This window comes from Pezoporus wallicus, unplaced genomic scaffold (assembly GCF_028554395.1).
Source record: "Pezoporus wallicus isolate ANWC-B61680 ecotype Strahan unplaced genomic scaffold, APGP_CSIRO_Pwel_v1 contig_5352, whole genome shotgun sequence".
Lineage (NCBI taxonomy): Eukaryota > Metazoa > Chordata > Aves > Psittaciformes > Psittacidae > Pezoporus > Pezoporus wallicus.
Window position 1 is genome coordinate 162,191 of NW_026639660.1, and position 17,820 is coordinate 180,010.

Genomic DNA, 17,820 nt, shown 5'->3' on the forward strand with positions numbered 1-17,820 from the left:
TAGATCTAATATTTTGCTGTTCATTCCCACAGGGTGATTAATTATCCAATTCTGTTTCCCTGGTGGCTGAGCTTGCAAGAATTACTTGCTCTCAATGGGATTTCTTACTAAAGTAATTCCTGCTCTGTAGATTGTCAGTGGACAGGATCAACTGAGGTTCCATTTCCAGAAAGGAGGCAAGGGAGGAGAGAAAGAAACATATCAAGTTTAGGGGAGGGTAGAAGGATTTCTGCTCCACCCCTTAATAATGTCTAGTTAAAGGCCCTCACTGCATTAGACTGACAGTTTCACACCCCAAGGGTGGCAAACATGGTTGAGGATAAATGACCTTTGTTGACAAGATAAGTAAAGTGTTGGCAAAGTGTGAAGGACTTACCTTGAAGGATCTGCTGTTTTCCTACCGGGGGACCCCATATCCTGTCACAGTGTGCAGTGCGGATATGTTCCAAGCTCTGGAGGACCTGGAAGCCAGAAGAGATGATATGGTGCTGGTGTCCTACCCCAAATGTGGTGAATAAGTTATAAATTGCTTTTTGTGAGCCACGATACTGTAACAAATGAGCTGAAACAATGAGAAGGCAAAACAACTGAATGTGGGTTTATATTGTGTGAGGACATTGGGCATTCCTGCTGCAGCCGGAGGCAGCAGGGTTTTGTCCAGCTTTATGTTACTCAAGCAGGCTTTTTAATATGGTTTATGTTTCTGGAAGGAAGCTTTGAAACTTTTTTGACTGAAGAAGTAAGACTAAAGCATATTTTTTATATATATAGCAGTGACACAAGTAAACTTTGCCAGTATGATAAAGTGTTTTCTGGAAAGCTTGTTAGTAATGTAGTATAGTGTACAAAAGCAATAAAGTTATGCATTAGACTTTTTAATGAGTAGAAGGTGTCAGGACACAGCACCTTCGCTTGCAAAATTATAAGCTCTTTCTTGGCATTATTCAGTATCAGCATTGTTTTTTGTGTTTTGTTTTGTGACTGCAAAATGGTATTGAGTCAGAGGCTTGCAGAAAGGAGGAAAGGTGCAACAGGAGCAGTGAAAAAAAAACAAACAACCCACTGCTTGATTTTGACCAGTTTTAGTAAATGTCAAGTGTGACATGGTTGCTTACAAGAATGCTTACAAGAAACGGATGGGTTTTGCTAATCTAGGAAGTCCTCCCCCAAGAATATGTTTCTTATTTAAAACCTAAGAAGCAGAAGCTTCTTGGGTTGTTGAAGAAGGTGGTTGGAGAAAATGTGGGTCCAGAGAAGGATTTCATTTCATGAACATGGTGGTGGATGCATTCAAGTTGGGCTCTAACCAGGGAGTCCTAGATCAAGATCTCATTTGGCACACAGAATCCATGCTGGCTAGTGAGTTCTGATCTGAAAAGAGACTTTTGTATGTTTAAGGGTGTAGGAAGTATGCCTGTAATGTTTAGGGTGAATTTATAGCAGCTGTGAGACAGAATACCGAACCAACAGGAAGAGAGGGAAAATACAAAAGAAGAGAGCTAGCACAAAATATGAAATGTGCATCTTTATTTTAAGGATCCCATAATTCCTTTGGGTTTGGGTCCAGCATTTTGCTGGACACTAGGAAGGCCTAAAAGGTCATTGTGAAAGCTTAGCTTTGATTTCTCATCGAGTTTGGAAGAGTTCAGACATGGAGCTGTGATGCTGATAGTCTCTGAGGTTTAGTAACTCAGTAAACCTCTCCTGCTTTGGGAAAAGGATCAGTAGATAAAGATCTCACACTGCTAATACTGGGCAGTTTGTGGTAGGTCAGTGTCATGGTTTAAGCCAGTAGGTGTTTTAGAGACTAGGGATTTTAGCTGTATCGACTGAAGGTTTTTGTTAAAATTTGTATTTGTGCACATGCAGTTAATATTGGGCAGATGAGGACATGGATTTGGAGCTCTTAATGCTTTCGGCTCTGATCTGTGTATAAATGGGAGAATGATATAAATCATAGAATCATACAGTGTCTTATAAATAAGTATGATTGGGTGGTATATAAATGTAATATTCTAAGACATTATGTGATGTGTACAAATTGTATAAACATTACTGTACTATGCTGACATACCAGCTGCTTCCATTCAAGCATCCTGAGGCACTTTGTGTAGCATGGGGTGGAAGTTATTCTGTTCTGGGAATAACTTTCCACTGAAAGCATGAGGTTAAAGCTGTTTGCATTGCATGTTCCTTGCTAGTGCCTCTGGCAGCTGTGTTCACAGGGGACTTTCAGCGTGCAGGAGGCGGCAGCTCCGCAGCTCCATTTCTGTGGGCCTGGTGGGAAGCCTTCCAAAGCACCTCCCCACAAGGATGCAGGGAGGGTGCTGTGGGCCAAGGTGAACACACTGTTCCCTTGCTTTGTCCTGCCGGCAATCGGCAGAGTATCAGAGGAGCAAATGTGATTCCTGGAAACTTCGGGAAAGCAGGCACCATGGCACAGCTCCAGGAGCTGGCCACAGGTTCACACTGAAGAGGATCCAGTATGGGGGAGGCTTTGCTGCAAGATCCCTTCCAAAGGGTCAGAGGTGGGGAGAATGCAGGTGTCCAGTGGGTAACAGCTCTTCTAGCACTTGTTCTGGTGTGCACTTTATAGAGACAGCGATAGGCACAGAGGACAAGTGCTAGCAGTGATATTGAATAGGTGACTGTATTCTGTCCTTGACCTAGGGCATAGAGAGAGCCAGGTGCTGCCCTTGGCAAAATGAGTGACGCTGCTTACTCACTGCTTCCCTCTCCTATCTAGAATCTTCCTAGATGCTTCTGCAAAAGACAAGAAAGCTCCTGTTATTGTCTGGCACTCTTTAATGAATATGGTAAAATGATGTTAAGTGCATTGTTGATCCAGTTCTGCCCCCATACCACATAACCAGTTATAAGTGAGCCCTTGGTCACAGATAAGAAGCTGCTGAGGATCTCATTAATGGAAGGCATTATTTTATTTATAATCATTTGAGAACTTCAATACTGTTTGTCATTTGATGACTGTCTATTATGCTGAATTAGCCATGTAATGAGAAGGCTCTGGGATCTTATATAAACCTCTGCTATGTTTCATTTTGTTCTCTGGGTTTCTTAGTGCAGGTGTGAACTGGCTTATTGAGATTTTAAGTGATTTGATATTTACAACTATCCAGAGTAAACCTGTGAGCACAGAACTACCATTTATTGAATGTGGAGATCTAGGTAAATACCAGGTTAGTGAAAAGAAGCTATTGAACTACTTAAAATCTGTTGTTTTCTCTCTCCTGCACCCCCGCACACAAGTTATTAAAATGAAGTCATGCAGCAAGTAAAGATATTTCTCCTGAGAGGGAAAAAACGATAATCTGGGATGACTAATGCCTTTTGATTAGGGGCTGTTTCACACAAGCGACTCTCGCAAATCATTGCTGCACCCATTTAATAAAACTGTTCTCACTTATGGTTCTGTTTATTTCTAAAGAGATGAAGCAAATTCCATCTCTGAGGATTTTGGCAACACATCTGAATTACGACTGCCTCCCCAACTCTGTTTTCAAGAACAAAGCCAAGGTGGGCTTTTTCCTTTTTCCAAGAACAAGCCTCATCTCTCTGACAGTGCCAGCGTGCAAAAGTGATTTTGGGACCACGTCCTTTTCTTGCACCCAAGCAGGTCGCACTGGGGGAAAGCAGCTTGGAGACAATGGGAGTCTTATGATGCCTAGGCTAGCTTAGCACCCTCTGTGATTTATAGTAGTTTTAGGGGTGCTGTAGTTGACATAAACAAGAACAGATCTAGAGGTTGTTGCAATGCTCAGAAATGGCTGGAGTGTCACGCTTTCCTTTTTTATATTACTCTTCTATGCACAGCCATAGTGGGAATCAATGTGGCAGCAGTATCTCTGGGACATTGGCTCTCTCCTTGCAAAGAGTCACACTGTTAAAGCTTCAGTATTTCTGATACTTGGTCACTGATCAGTGAAGGATACATAGCACTCACGAGATGTATCACAGATGAAGGAAACAACTGGTTAAGGGATGAGGGCTTGTTCTGTGTTTCACTGGTATTTCACTGTCCTGTAAGAGACGGGAAAAAATGTAATGCGTATAGCAAAAAATTTAAATATGTATAAGGTGTTTTCAGAAGTGTTCATGCTTCTCTAAGGATTACAGTCTCTTAGGATTTTAAGAACATTATTGCCATGCTTTGAAAAATGGGAGATGTTTGTAACAGCTGCAGTTTCCTCAAGGAGAGTCAAACAGAGATTTTCCTAGCAGAGGGTTGGGAAATGGTTGCTTACAACTTATCCCAGATCTTATGGGATAGTATTCAATCACAATATTACAGTTTTCCCAGTTGCTTCTTTCTACAGTTGCTTCATGACATAAGCAAATCTTGGAGGTTGTAAGAAGGTCTTTATTGTGTTCATGTTGTAAGTTTGTTCTCCATGCCTTAACTAATAAAATATTTTGTAGCCCCCAGTATGTTATTGATTGCAGAATGTTTGGTTATATTCTCATTTTTGGTTGCCAGGGGAAATAAGTGATCTAAACTTGTTGACTTCTTTTTCCCACTCCAGATACTAGTGTTGTTTTGAAACCCTAAAGATACAGCTGTTTCATTTTTCCATTTCCACAACAATGTGCCAGGCATCCCCAGTTACAGCTCTTGGGATGAGTTCTTCTCAGAGTTCATGAATGGGAAAGGTATTGTTGCAGTTACCGAATGTAGCTGAAGAAGCATCAGAAAAAAAAAGAATAAAATTAAAAACAACTAAATGGGGCCGTTGGGAAAACAGCTGTGTCATAATTAGTTTACTGATGGCCATATGTCATGATAAAGGAGGCAGCTGAATGCCAGAATGGGGAGAATGTCCAAAAGATTCTTTGCTTCTGGGTATTTTGCTCTTCCAAGCAAGGGTGAAGGAGTTGCATGGCAGCTGGACAATAGCATTGGGTCAACATTCTGCCACTTAGTGATGAATGAAATGCTACAGATCTGAAGTGTTAATAAAATGACAGTTTGATGACTTTACTGCTTCTGAACATGAGGCCAAACACCTCATTAGTAACCCAAGTTTTAGGTTTAGACCAATGTGTGGCTTTGGCTTTTAGGGGATGTTTAAATGACAGTAAGTAACAGAGGGGAAGCACTTAGTTAAATTCGTATTTCTGCGTGGAAACCGTTTACCTATAAAAAGTCTAGAGGAAACCTCTGTCATTCTGTTGTATGGTAGCACAGAAAGGGCAGGCTGTTCTGTTCCGTTCCTTTGCATGGATGAGAAATAAGTACCCAGTAAGAAAAGAATATCACGCTGATGCTTTTATTTTCTTCTTTACAGTCAGCTGGGGATCCTGTTTTGATCATGCAGTCACCTGGAACAAACACGTTCAGGATGAGAATACTATGACTGTAATATATGAAGACCTTAAAGAGGTAAAAACAGTTGCTATGAACTGACAGGCAAAACACATCTGAGCCCATTACTTGAAATTTGCTGAAATTAACAGGAAAATTTCAGAAACCTGTGTTTGAGAGACAGCTTGAGTCTAGCTATACAAAAGCTGAGCTCCAGTGTAATGCAGAAAACATGGTGAAGGAAAATGTATTGTTAATAGATGATAGCAATGCACATCCCAAGTGAGTAACTCCTTTATTAGAGTAAGCATATTGCATCTTTCCTTTTCACTTTTAGAGCCTGACTGCCAGCTTAAAGCAGATAGCTGAGTTCTTTGGATTCTCCCCAGCGGCAGAGCAGATCCAGTCCATTGCAGACAAGGCCACTTTCCAGGCAGTGAATGATAAGGCTCAGGAGATTCATGGTGCTGTTGGCTCATTTCTTTTCCGCAAAGGCAAATTTGTTTGTATTTTTCCAGGGTGAATAGTGGTGAATGGTAGCACTGCATCTTGAGCAGACAGGAGTTTGGGTCGGTAGGTGGTTAATCTTTATATACAATTTTCAAGGTTGGGAGTTCTTTAAGAAACACTTGGTTGTGCTTCAGGACACTGTCACTTGATTTCTTCACAAGGGCCAGTACCATTTGTAAAAGCTTTATATAATATGATAAGCAGAAGTGCCCTACATGTAGGACACCTTCAGTCATGGTATGCAGTAAGCATCTATTAAAACAAGAGTTTTAATTTGGCTTCTGTGAGTGCTGGGGATGGCCTGGCATTGGGTCTGCAGAATGCCTCTGCTGATTTTTCTTCTTGAGTTTTCTAAATAGCCTGTGTCATTGCCTAGGAGCCTCAGTCAGCACGTGGAATCCAGACACTGCACAGACTGAGCTATGTCTTTTGCCCATGGATCAAGCTAGGGCTGTAGACTCAGATAGCCTCAGACTGGGGACTCTCGAAAATCTAGATTCAATGTAAACTGTACCTTAGGGGAGTGCACAAAGCTCTTGCTGTTAAAAGCCATATCTCTGAACTTTCTGTATTGCTTTCACAACTGCTGGTCATCTTATGGTCCTCTGCAGCTGTACAAGGTGCATGCCAAAGCTTTGAAGGCAGACCAGTAGCTTCCTGTATTCACTTTATGTTCACATTCTATTGAGGACACCAAGCAGAAGGAAAACATAGGAGTTTCTTTCTTGGGTCAGAGATTTTTTTTCTTGAAGAAAAAAAATAAAAAAACAACCCTGTATGTTTTAAATCATACTCCTTGGTACTTACAGTCAAGGGTAATTCTTTACTTTCCTTTATATAACAGGTGTTGTTGAAGACTGGAAAAATCTTTTCACTGAAGCTCAGAACCAGGAAATGGATGCCAAATTCAAAGTGCGCTTAGAAGGAACTAAGCTGGGAGCAAAGTTAAAATATGATGTGTACTGCAAGGTCTGAACCTCCTTTATGGAAAAAACCTCATGTTCAGGCTGCTTTTCATTCACTTTTGTGAAATAAACAGAAACCAGGACAATACCTGATTAAAAAAATATTGAAAATGCATGTAGTTTGGAAACCTGTTTCTGCTGGCTTAACTTACTCAAGCAACCCTTGCTTGTGCAGCTAGTATCATTGACTTCACTGGCTTTTCTTAAATGATCTGTAGTTCTTTGGCCTCACTTGTTTTTTAACACTGATTTTTAGCTAATAATTAATTTTATGTTACCTGATAGAATCCTATGTGGGATATATATATGCAGTAGCTAAACCTACTGAAATCACTGGAAGTATATTTGGTACATTGGAAGTGATTTTCCAAGAGATTTTTTTAAAGCAATCATAAAGTGTCATAATTCTTAATTTCTACATTCAAAGTACTAATTTATAATTTAATTTATGAGGTTCATAGTATAAAATGAAATTTCAAAAGGTCATGTTGTAGTTGTGTCTTTTGCTACTTTCTGTGTGCTGATGAATGTGACAAGTAAAGGAACTCAGTGGTGGAAATTTTCTTCCCCTTTTGGCAATAATATTTTTTTTTTCCATTGATGATGTGAGATCTCATCCTGAGCAACTAAAGGAGTTGCCTTGGATAGAACTTGCTCATGGAGATTGGAGTCCCCCTCCTGGTGGTGGCTTGCTTTGTTGCTTCACCTCAACGCAGGGTTACTCGTGGGAAATTGAAAACATATGTTGAGAACACCAGGTTTTGTCCACTTGATTGTTGGGACTTCTGAGCTGTGGGATAGAGGAGCTCTCACTGGAGCAGGTTTGCTGCAGGATTTGTGACCCTGCAGGGGACACATGCTGGAGCAGTCTGTTCCTGAAAGGCTGCATGGAAGGGACCCACACTGGAGCGATCTGTTCCTGAAAGACTGCACCCCACACCCCATGTAAGGGACCCATGCTGGAGTAGTTTGTGAAGAACTGCAGCCTGTGGGAAGGACGCACGTTGGAGAAGTTGGTGGAGGGCTGTCTTCTATGGGAGGTACCCTACACTGAAGCAGGGAAAGAGTGTGAGGTACCTTCCCCTGAGGAGGGAGGCGTGGCAGAGACAATATATGATGAATTGACCAGAACCCCCATTGCCCATCCCCTTGCACTGCTGCTGGGTAGAGATAGAGAAACTTGGGAGTAAACTTCAGTCTGGAAAGAAGGAAGGGGTGAGGGGAAGGAGTTTTTAAGATTTGGTTTTATTTCTCATTTATTTCTCATTATTCTACTGGAAAACCACAGGTTTACCACAAGTGAACTTCAGTGCATAGTTAGGAACGTCTTGTAATTTTGTAGAAAAGGATCAAGGCAGATGTGAATTTGCTTTCAAGATTAACAGCTGTAATAATGGCCATTTAAAATTAAAACACCAAAAGTGGGGTACCAGTGAGGATTGAAGAGGAAAACAGAACAAACCAACCCAAACTGTATCAGAATGAAGTGGGTTAATACCAAACAAATGGAATTTTCAGGTCACTAAAGCTATCTCAATCAAATCTGAGGTTCCCTGTAAGCTTTACATGTGCACTAGAAAAAAAGCAGCAGCATTCCTTGGCAATTTGCCTCAGCTGTACCTTGCTGCAGCAGTAGGTCAAGATCATAGCTAAGCAATTAATAAAAGGATGTTCAAAAGGCTTTGTTTAAGGATGATGTTGAAACAGGAACGCTACTTCCTGTGAAAGTAGGTTGCCTGAATTACTGATAGATCAGTGATAGCCAGCCTGTCCACTTAAACCACTGTATGTCTCAGTTTAAGATTATGATGAAGTGTTCCAGGGTAGTTCAAGAGGATATCCTATCTCAAGATGCTAAACAGGCTACTCTTGGATTTTTACAGCTTTTGACCACCTGAGGTGGTTTATCTATCTCAGGGAACATTTTATAGGTGACATCCTTAAATTCCTTCAGTTTGATCTGCACATTCTTCTCAGCACATACTCAGTAATTGCCAGCAAATGACAAGTATTAAGTGTGTAAGACAAGTGAGTGTGAGGGGTGACTGATTTTTTTTTGCAGCTGTATGTTGTAGTTTTGGTTATGTTAAAAATGATATGGGGGGGGTTAACAGGGAAAGCAGCTAGACATAATGTCACCAGAGATAGGATTTGTAGCTTCCTCAAGCACTTCAGCCATTCCAGATGAAAAAACACTGTGAAGTGCTTTGAGATGGTGGCATTTAAGGTCAAATCCAGTAGCCCACGATGACTGCAGACAAACTAAACAGAAGATTCAGACCCAAAAGAAAAATTGAACTCCTCATTGTGGAAAATCACCAGTCATAAAATTTTTCATCCATACATACAGGGAACAATTTTGGATATATATTTTCCATTTCTATATTTTATATACTTTGTAGGTATTTTTGCTTTTATACTCTTCATTATGGTAATCAGCAGTAAAACTTTAAATGGTATTTTTTACACACAACATTTAAGGAGTATGTTGGATCATTCAGCTTCTAAAGAAGAGTTTTTTTCACTCCCTGACCATAGTCTTGTTTTTATTTTTTCTGTATTTGTGATCTGCTTCGCACTTACCATTTTTCAGTAGATGTAGGTATTTTATGATGTCTGCATTTATGGTAACTGGTAATTGCTGCTCTGTTAGTAGTTCTGTCACATCTATTTCCCTTATGGGTGGTTCAGTAATAATCATAAGGCAGGAAAGTATATTAAAATCATATTGAAAAAGAGAAATTGGAGGTCTTCTCGAAAAGAGAAGCATAAATGTATCTTTCGTATGCAAGAAATGGCTCCCTTGTGTGTGTTCAGGGTGTCAATAACCCAACCAAAAAGGAAGAGAATTCTGGTTCTGAATTATAATAAAAGTAAAATGGGATCAAAGCAGACAGAACTGAGCTCAATTTTCTCATTTACAAAATGCGAGCATTTCATATTGCAGTACCTTAATTGGAAAGATGATGTTGAATTACAATAGAATTGCTGTAAAAGTACAGGGCACATATGACATCCACAGGAACATCAAATAATTTTTTTTCTGAAGGTAGCCTGGCTGTTAGAATGGATGCAAAATGGATTTATAATGAAGGGGGACATGAAATACAGTCATTGAAATAATTTTATGGCAGCAGATGCCTGGAGTCGTCTTCTAATGTGTTTTATTTGTTAAAATCCTCACACTTTGTTCTGAATTTTGGCTGAATGATCACCTTTGGTGGGGATTAGCACTCCCTTTTTACTCTGAACACACTGCAGAGCTTGGCAATGTACACTGGAAGTGTTGAAATGAGACTGGTCAGTGTTCATTCTGCACGATAATATTGTCAGGAGAAATAGAGAACAACAGCATTATGAATGAGAGCATACTGTGCTGTGCCTGAGTGCATTGCTAGAGCACTCTGGTAAAATGTTATTGATGTTCATATGTTTATAGTCATGGATACAATTGTCCTGTATTGCTATCACACTTTGTGATACTTGTAGATCGGATAATAGGAAGTGTTAGCTGATAAAAGATTCAGTTTGCATCTGAGTTGACAGTTTTTCATAGGATCATTTGGCTTCTGCAAAAAACTTTAGAGGCTTGAAGAAGATAGAAAGTCTTTGCTCAAAATGTGAGGCAGTCAGGAGCAGTCAGGAAGTGAAAGGAGGCTGGGGAACTGCTGTCTTGGGAGGCCTCTGTACTTGTGAATAATGGAAGTTTATTGGCATATGCTTGTGGGGTCTCCAGGGAGTTCCTTGCTGTTTCGCATTTTACAAGCCAGTGAATCTGCTTTTCATTACTAGAACACTCATTAGTGTTCCCCTAGCAGGAAAATGAGTCATAGGTTCATTACTGTGTATTTCTGATCTATCCATAGGCAATGTATTTGTAATTAGAGGAAAAAAGGAAATACAATATAATCTTAGGCATTAGACATATGTCGCCCAAAATAAGAAAAACCAAACAACCCAACAACCAAGCAAACCCAGAAAACTTCTGATCTTCCCTCTTCTTCATTTCTTTTCTGCAGGCATGGAAGAGTGATTGGAATAAGTTCTGCACATGAGTGAGCAGGTCTCTTTCATTCCTTGGGCGAGTATTTATGCTGACTACAGTTTTCATTTCTTTTCCAGTCTCCCAGCACAATCCACCCTGTTTTTCCCAAATTACATGGAATCGTTTTTGCCTGACTGTTAGTTGTTTAGAAAACTGTTTATTTTTCTTCCTTCTCTTCCTTTTTTTTTTTTTTTTTCTTCTCCTGACAAGCCACTATGTTTGTCTTCACTTGCATCTGAATGCTCACCTTTCTTGCTGCTGTGGTACCGGAGGCATGGTCAGGCAATTGTGCATCACCGGAGAAAAGTTACCTTAATGTTGTGATGCTGAGGGAACATGAAGAGGAACTTTATGCATGGAGGTGGTGAGACTTCATGCCAGTGGGTGAGGGGGACCCTGGGATCCAGTCTGCCCGTGCCTGCGTGAGCTGGAGCATGGTTTCTGCCAAGGCGCCATTAAATAGTCTTCCTGTTAAACAGGATGGCCCTGTCCCAGGAGGATGGGATGTTAACTGGAGTAGGACAAGGAGCAGCGGTGGAGGCTGGGGTTCCCTGTGCCTCAGTCCCTCCGAAATCAGGTGACAGTGTCATGTCAGACATGGGCCCAGGGCCCTTGCCACGCTGAGGGGAGGTTGTGGAGGAAAAACCACTCTTGTCTCACCTCAGGAGCAGTAGAAAAGCAGGGTCTTCCATGCTGCCGCAGCCCAGTGGCCTGGGGCTCTGCTGCTAAGAGTCCTCTCTCCTGGATGTGCTGCACTACTTTTAAAGGTGAGAGGAGCTGTCCTCTTGTGTCTGAAAAATACGGTTCACTCTCAGAGGCAAACGGACTGGGGGTCAGTTCCCATCCTGGTGACTGACACACCTCGTGTGCCAGCAGGCCTGGGGCAAGCAGTGTTTGCACAGTGGTAAACGTGGTCCCCTCCATGCTCTAAATCCTGGCCTCCTGAGGATTTTCTACCAGTAAAGCCTGGCTGTGGTCTTACCAGAGAGTGCATACATGGTGTGGGAGCATGTGGAGGAATGGCAACACGCAAAACAAGCAACCCTGGAAAGGAGAGCGGCTCTGAAGCCGATGAGGTTTGATGAGTGTGTTCCCATACAGCTGGAGATCATAATTTGGAGAAAAAAGCTTTGGGAAAGACACTTGCTCACGGGTGCTGGTGGGAAGTGTGTATGTGCTGGAGACCCTCAGGGGTGTCCAACAACAGATGTGTTCGAGTGCTGGGGTTTGCTCAGGCCTCCTGCTGTTGTACCCTGGAGCACAGTATTCGTGATGGAGGAGTAAACATGGCAATAAACAATCCTCTGCAGTTATCAAAGGTGAATGTCTCTGTGGCACTTTAATTGCCTTTGCAGGCCATTTTATGCCTCTCTGGCCCCTGTGTCTGGCCCTGACTGTTGCCGTTTTAAATAAGCAATCTGAAGCACAAGAGACAGAGTATGTATTTTATACGTGGGTGATTGCAAAGTTTCCATGCAGTAGAGGACAAGCCCTCTAGGGCTCTCCCGTGTTGCATTTTTTACTGCCAGTGTTTGGAATGGTTTACGATATAGGGCCATACAAGTGCTTTGTCCACAAATGAGTTGTGTGCTGAAAGCCTGAGGGCACAGAAAGAGATGAAAAATACATTAATATAAAAGACAACTATGTAATGAAGTAGAATAAGTATCATTATAAACTGCTGTAAATACAAAGTTCTTTGCCAGCATGGCAGACTCTCCAGAATAACAGTAACAGAAAATTCAGGAGGAAAGCTGCTCAAAGTCTAAAGTTAAGTCAAAATCACTGAGGGTATGTCGTGGTTTAAACCCAGTCAGGTAATTCGTTCACTCACTTCCCCCCCTTTTGTGCCCTCCCCCTGCTCCCGGAGGGACGGAGAGGAGAATCGAAAAGAATGCAACTCCCACGGGTTGAGATAAGAACAGTTTAGTAACTAAGGTATAACACAGATCACTACTGCTACCACCAATGATAATAATGATAAAGGAAATAACAAGGGAAGAGAATACAACACCTCAGCACCAGCCGACCAATAACTCGCCCCCTTCAGCCCGACCAAGCACCGACCGATACCTCCTCCAACCCTGCAGTCTCCCAGCCCTTCTGGCTAACTCCCAGTTGCATCCTGGGCATGACGTGCTGTGGTACGGAATACCTCTTTGGTCAGTTTGGGTCAGGTGTCCTGTCTCTGCTTCCTCCTGGCTTTCCCTCCTCCCTGGCAGAGCATGAGGCTCACAAAGTCCTTGGCCAAACCAAAACATCGCTATCAGTTCTGTTCCCAGGCCGAAAGTCAAAACACTGCACCAGCTACCAAGAGGGGGAAAAATGACTGCTACTGCTGAACCCAGGACAGGGTAAAAGGAAGAAACAACACAGCATTAGCTCAGATAACAGCGGTGCTGCAGCCTTTCAGTAGCACAGAAACAGAGGTGGATGCTGGTGCAAGGAAAGTGTATCAAAGGAGTCAATATGGCAAATCACGTTCATTGGCTAAGGAGCCGTTCAGTTGGAAAAAGAGGGAACTGAAACCCAATGCAGCATCTCATTGCAAAAGAATGAACATAAATACAGAAAAATTGAAGCTAAAGAAATGAAAAGTTAGGCTGAGGTACCTTCAGGCAAATTGAGCTCCCCCTGCCTGCCAGCCCACAGATTATGCTTACACTTACACTTACACAACGATGTATATGAAGCCATTTTAAGATACTTTTAGAGGCTTCCAGGACCAAGTCCTGCTCGCTGCCTCTGTAACTTGCCCATGTAACTGTGGCAGCATATCTCTTCCCTTCAGGTAACCACTGCACCTGACAGCCATGCTGCCATCCCCTGAGGCAGCCCCAGACATGGTGTCCTTGGCATGGGAGCTACTGAGATGCTACAGCAAGTTTTTGGTGAGTTTAAAGAGAAGAAAGAAGCCTGAATAGAAACACATTTAAAGCTTTTTGTGTGGTCGTGTGCTTCTGCTATGCTGCTGGCAATGGTGGGCTGCCTCACTCTGCCCAGGTGGTAGGGATATGGCACTGTCTTCCCCACTGCTGCCGAACATGGTGGGACTCAGGTCTGTGCTGGCTGAGAACACAAGTGCAGTCCCTTTGAGCAACACTGGTGCCCAGCAGTGTGACCAAGAGGAAAGCCAAGTCTCGCAGCATGGGTGCAACAGGCTTGAGTAATCCAGTTTGCCAACTCTGAGCCAGATTGCGGCCCAGTGGGCAAATGCAATGTCTGTATGTCCCAAAGTGAACATGGGGGTACACATGCGGTGTCTTGGGGCTGCTCGTGGGCATGCTTCTTGGCACATGCATAAGTGGATGCAATATCAGTGCACTGGAAGAGTAAAGCAGAGAATGAATTGATTTCAGGGATGGTCTGGAAAATGCTGGCTGTTATTTAAATAAATATTGATATAGGCACTAATCTTTTTAATGGTAAAACTGAGTGTAATTTTGGTTGTGTTCTGGGGTGATTATATATAAATTACTTCCTTTTAGAAGTAGTTGTTTAGAATTAAATACTGTATTGTTGGGGTTCACAGACTTTTGCTAACTTATATGAACATAATAGTTAGTTGGCATTTAATTATGCGCGTAGCTAATCCAAAGCATTACAAGGTTTTGTAAGATAACTGGTAAGTTGTCATGTAGGTGGTTTCTCTAAATGGCTTCATACCATTTAGGAGGACAAAAGAAATGGCACATAAATTATAGGTTATTACAAACAAATGGCTAAGCAATTATTCATAGCATTGGAAACAGACAATTCAGCTCACAATGGAGTTCTTCAGAACACTACAGCTACAGTATTTGCATAAAACAACATCTGAAATTTGCAATTGGCTTTGTTTCCTGTTAAGAATGCCTTATGTAATTACTACAGCAGCCCCCTTTTGAAGAAATCCATTATAATTTAAATTACATTAATCTAATGCTGTGAATAATTGGCCATATATTCAGTAAAATTAATTTGATTTTTTGGCCCCTTAAATGTGAGTGAACCATTTTACAGGGGGATATGTGCTTGATGTCTTTGTAGCCATCTTTTTCTGGTTTATCCTATAAAGTTTTTTGCATCAGAATATCATACAATTAATTCCCTAATTAGTAGCAAATTTGGGGATGGAGAGAAAGTTTAGATCTGTATTTACTTTTGGAGGGTGTAGCTGGATAGTGGGGATTATTACAGAAAAAAAAACCCCACTTTATTTTTTGCTGATTTGGACTATAAATGTTACCTGAAATTAAATAGAAGAGCAGTGCCACATTCTGGTCTTGGGTGAATGCTCTCCTTAGAAACAGCTGCTGTCATGGCATTGGTGTCATGGGGGATGAGTTTGACCTTTTGATTGCTCTCACCCGTCTACTGGAAAATGCTCCAAGTCCCTTTCTATTAGGGGGAAGAGGAGAGAATTCATATTGTGCTCTTGTGTTATGCCATGGGAACACAGTTGGGTTGCTGACGGACTGGTTTAGTCAGTAACTATTAGTTTTGTTATATCTGTTTGATTACCTGGTTCAGTCAAAAGTAATATATGAAAAGACCTATTAAAATGCCCTTCAGCAAAACATGGCATGATCCTGCCCCATAAATGTCACTGTTTGTATTGTGATAACCCATTTCTCTGTGCAGAGTAAAAACAAAAAGCACAAATTATTTTCACACCATTACAGAAGAGAGGTGCGGAAGTACAGGGAAAATCCTGGGGGACAGTGAAGTCTCTTTAATTGTAGTTAATTTAGTCACTTCTGCTCTCAAGGCAATAGTCCTGGGAATGAAGCCATCAGCATCTAGTACTGTCAGTGGCTACAGGATACAAGGAACATACTGGATTTTTCATTTGTTCTTTGTACTGCTTTTCCTAGAATATCAGCTGAGGTTCCTTCAGGTAGATCCCCAGGAGATTTTGATGTCCTAGTGCTCTGAGGTCAGACATCAATTCCTCCTCTTCCTTGCCTCCCTCTTCCCATGCATGATGATACCAGTGTGCCTTTCTTGTCTTTCTGGCTCGATCTTATGGTGAGATCATACTCCTAAGTTTAATTCCTTCTACAGCTGAAGGGGTCAAACCTATGGATCCCCAGATAGAATCAAAGTGCCAAGTTGTAGACTCCTGTGATACAAGGGGACTTCAGCCACTCTCCTGTTGAATTTAGCTTAAAACAATCAAAATAATCAGGCAAGACAGAGGGAACATGACATTGAACCAGTGTATATGCTGTTGGTGGATAGTAGAGGGTCTGAAACTTGAGGAGGGAAGGAAATTACTGGTCTCCTGTATTCTGCAATGGTACATTAATTGCTGAATGTGCCGTATTTCTTGAACGGAAATGGCTGCTGGTGCTGTGCCCAGTATGGAGAGCAATCCTATGGGTGCATGTCAGGCAGGCATGTGAGGTCAGAGGTCCTCAGGGAGGCTGGGGAATGTCCATCTGCTGATTCTGGCAGGTTTAGACATTGGAGAATGAAAATACATAGACATATGGGCATGAAAACAATATGATCCTCAGGTCAAATGGAAATGTCTGCTCTCAGAGTAACATTCATCTGGGCAAACTCCTCTGCTTGTCTGTCCTATACTCACTGGATATGAGAGCAGTACCTTCTCTCCATCACCTCCATATTTCTCAGGACAAGTAACAGGACTGCTGAGAAATAAATGGTGAGGAAGAGAGGTTGGAGCAGTTTGAAAAAGAAAAGTTTCTGGCAGATCTGTGGTGGGAAAAGGTAGCTGAGGGTTACTAAAATTCTGTACAACCACTGTTCTGCTTGTACCTTCTTATCCAACTGTCCTCTATAGTTTTCAACCTCTAGTGCGACTTGCTAATGCCATATCTTAACTCTTGTCTAAAGATACCCATTCTGGCATGTGTAAGACATCACAGGATGTCTTTACTGCTCCCTTGTCAGCTTGGACACACCTAAAGCGACACAGAAAATATAGGAAAAGAGATGGTTTGTTTGCATTTGATGGCACTTTGCCACTGGTATGTAGAAAGAGATTGAGTGGGTAATCTTTAGTTTGCAGTGTCATAATTAGCCTGTGCTGTCTCTGAAGTTCTTCTGGAGAGAACTGATTAAAGAGCTCTAAGATGTGACAGCAATGCATGGAAATCTTGGCATGTAACAGCCCTGGGAGCATTGGTGTCACAGTTCTCCACTTCTAAAGTGTCTTTTTGTTCCCACTGTTGTTTCCAGGGACTGTATTTAACAGCACAAGCCCCACTCACCTCTGATTCTCTAGGGAAGGCCCACTGAAAAAGTGAGCCTAATGCTGCAACCTGCAGGTGTCAAGGATTTGTTAATCATTGTAAGCCAGCTGCTTCAGGAAGAATACTTAAGGGGAGTAGCAAGATAGAGAAAAGGAGACAGCAGGTAAGAGAACAAAATGGGAGTGTCGGTGACCGTGAGTTAAAAGTATAGCAAAAAAAGTGTGTAAACATTTTATATCCAGTTTATTCATACCACAGAAGACTTCCTCTCACCCTAAGCCGCATGTTGTTCCAAGACTCTGCATATGTATTTGTGGCATATCTATGTACTCATGTAGTTACTGTTATTTTTACATGAAAGTACATTAAGAAACAATTTGTGCAGGATTATTAGTCTTGTAAATGTCTCATTATCAGCCCTGCTATTCCCCAAGCAAAGTCTGAAACTGCTGTAGTTGCTGTTTATTGACCAGCTAAATAACAGTCTACCTCCAGCACTGAGTTTACTGATTTTTTTTTTTTTTGGTTTTACTGCTAGTGAAATTTGACAGCATTTTGGTTGTAGGGAGATTTTAGGTTGGTGTTGAAAGATTGGTGCTAAGAATTAGCTAATTATACTACAGAACCTTCCACTACAAATTCTGGTTCTGTTTGCGCAGCAGGATGTACTTTGAACCTAGTTTGCTCCCAGTGTTTGTTTTGAGTCAAAAGTAACTGATTTTTACTTTTTCCTGATAAATTCTTCTGTTAGTTTCTCTACTACTTAAGCCCCTGCTT

General features: G+C 41.7%; 1 protein-coding gene across 1 annotated transcript; it reads left to right on the forward strand.

Annotated features, from left to right (window-relative positions):
* Window positions 1–309: 309 nt before the first annotated feature.
* On the forward strand, window positions 310–7,154 carry SULT6B1 (sulfotransferase family 6B member 1). The gene is given in 8 exon segments (XM_057415419.1): window positions 310–322; window positions 325–510; window positions 3,085–3,201; window positions 3,446–3,534; window positions 4,542–4,668; window positions 5,304–5,398; window positions 5,658–5,814; window positions 6,675–7,154. Coding segments are annotated over 8 exon segments (915 nt in total). The 3' UTR covers window positions 6,806–7,154.
* The last annotated feature ends 10,666 nt before the right edge of the window (window positions 7,155–17,820 follow it).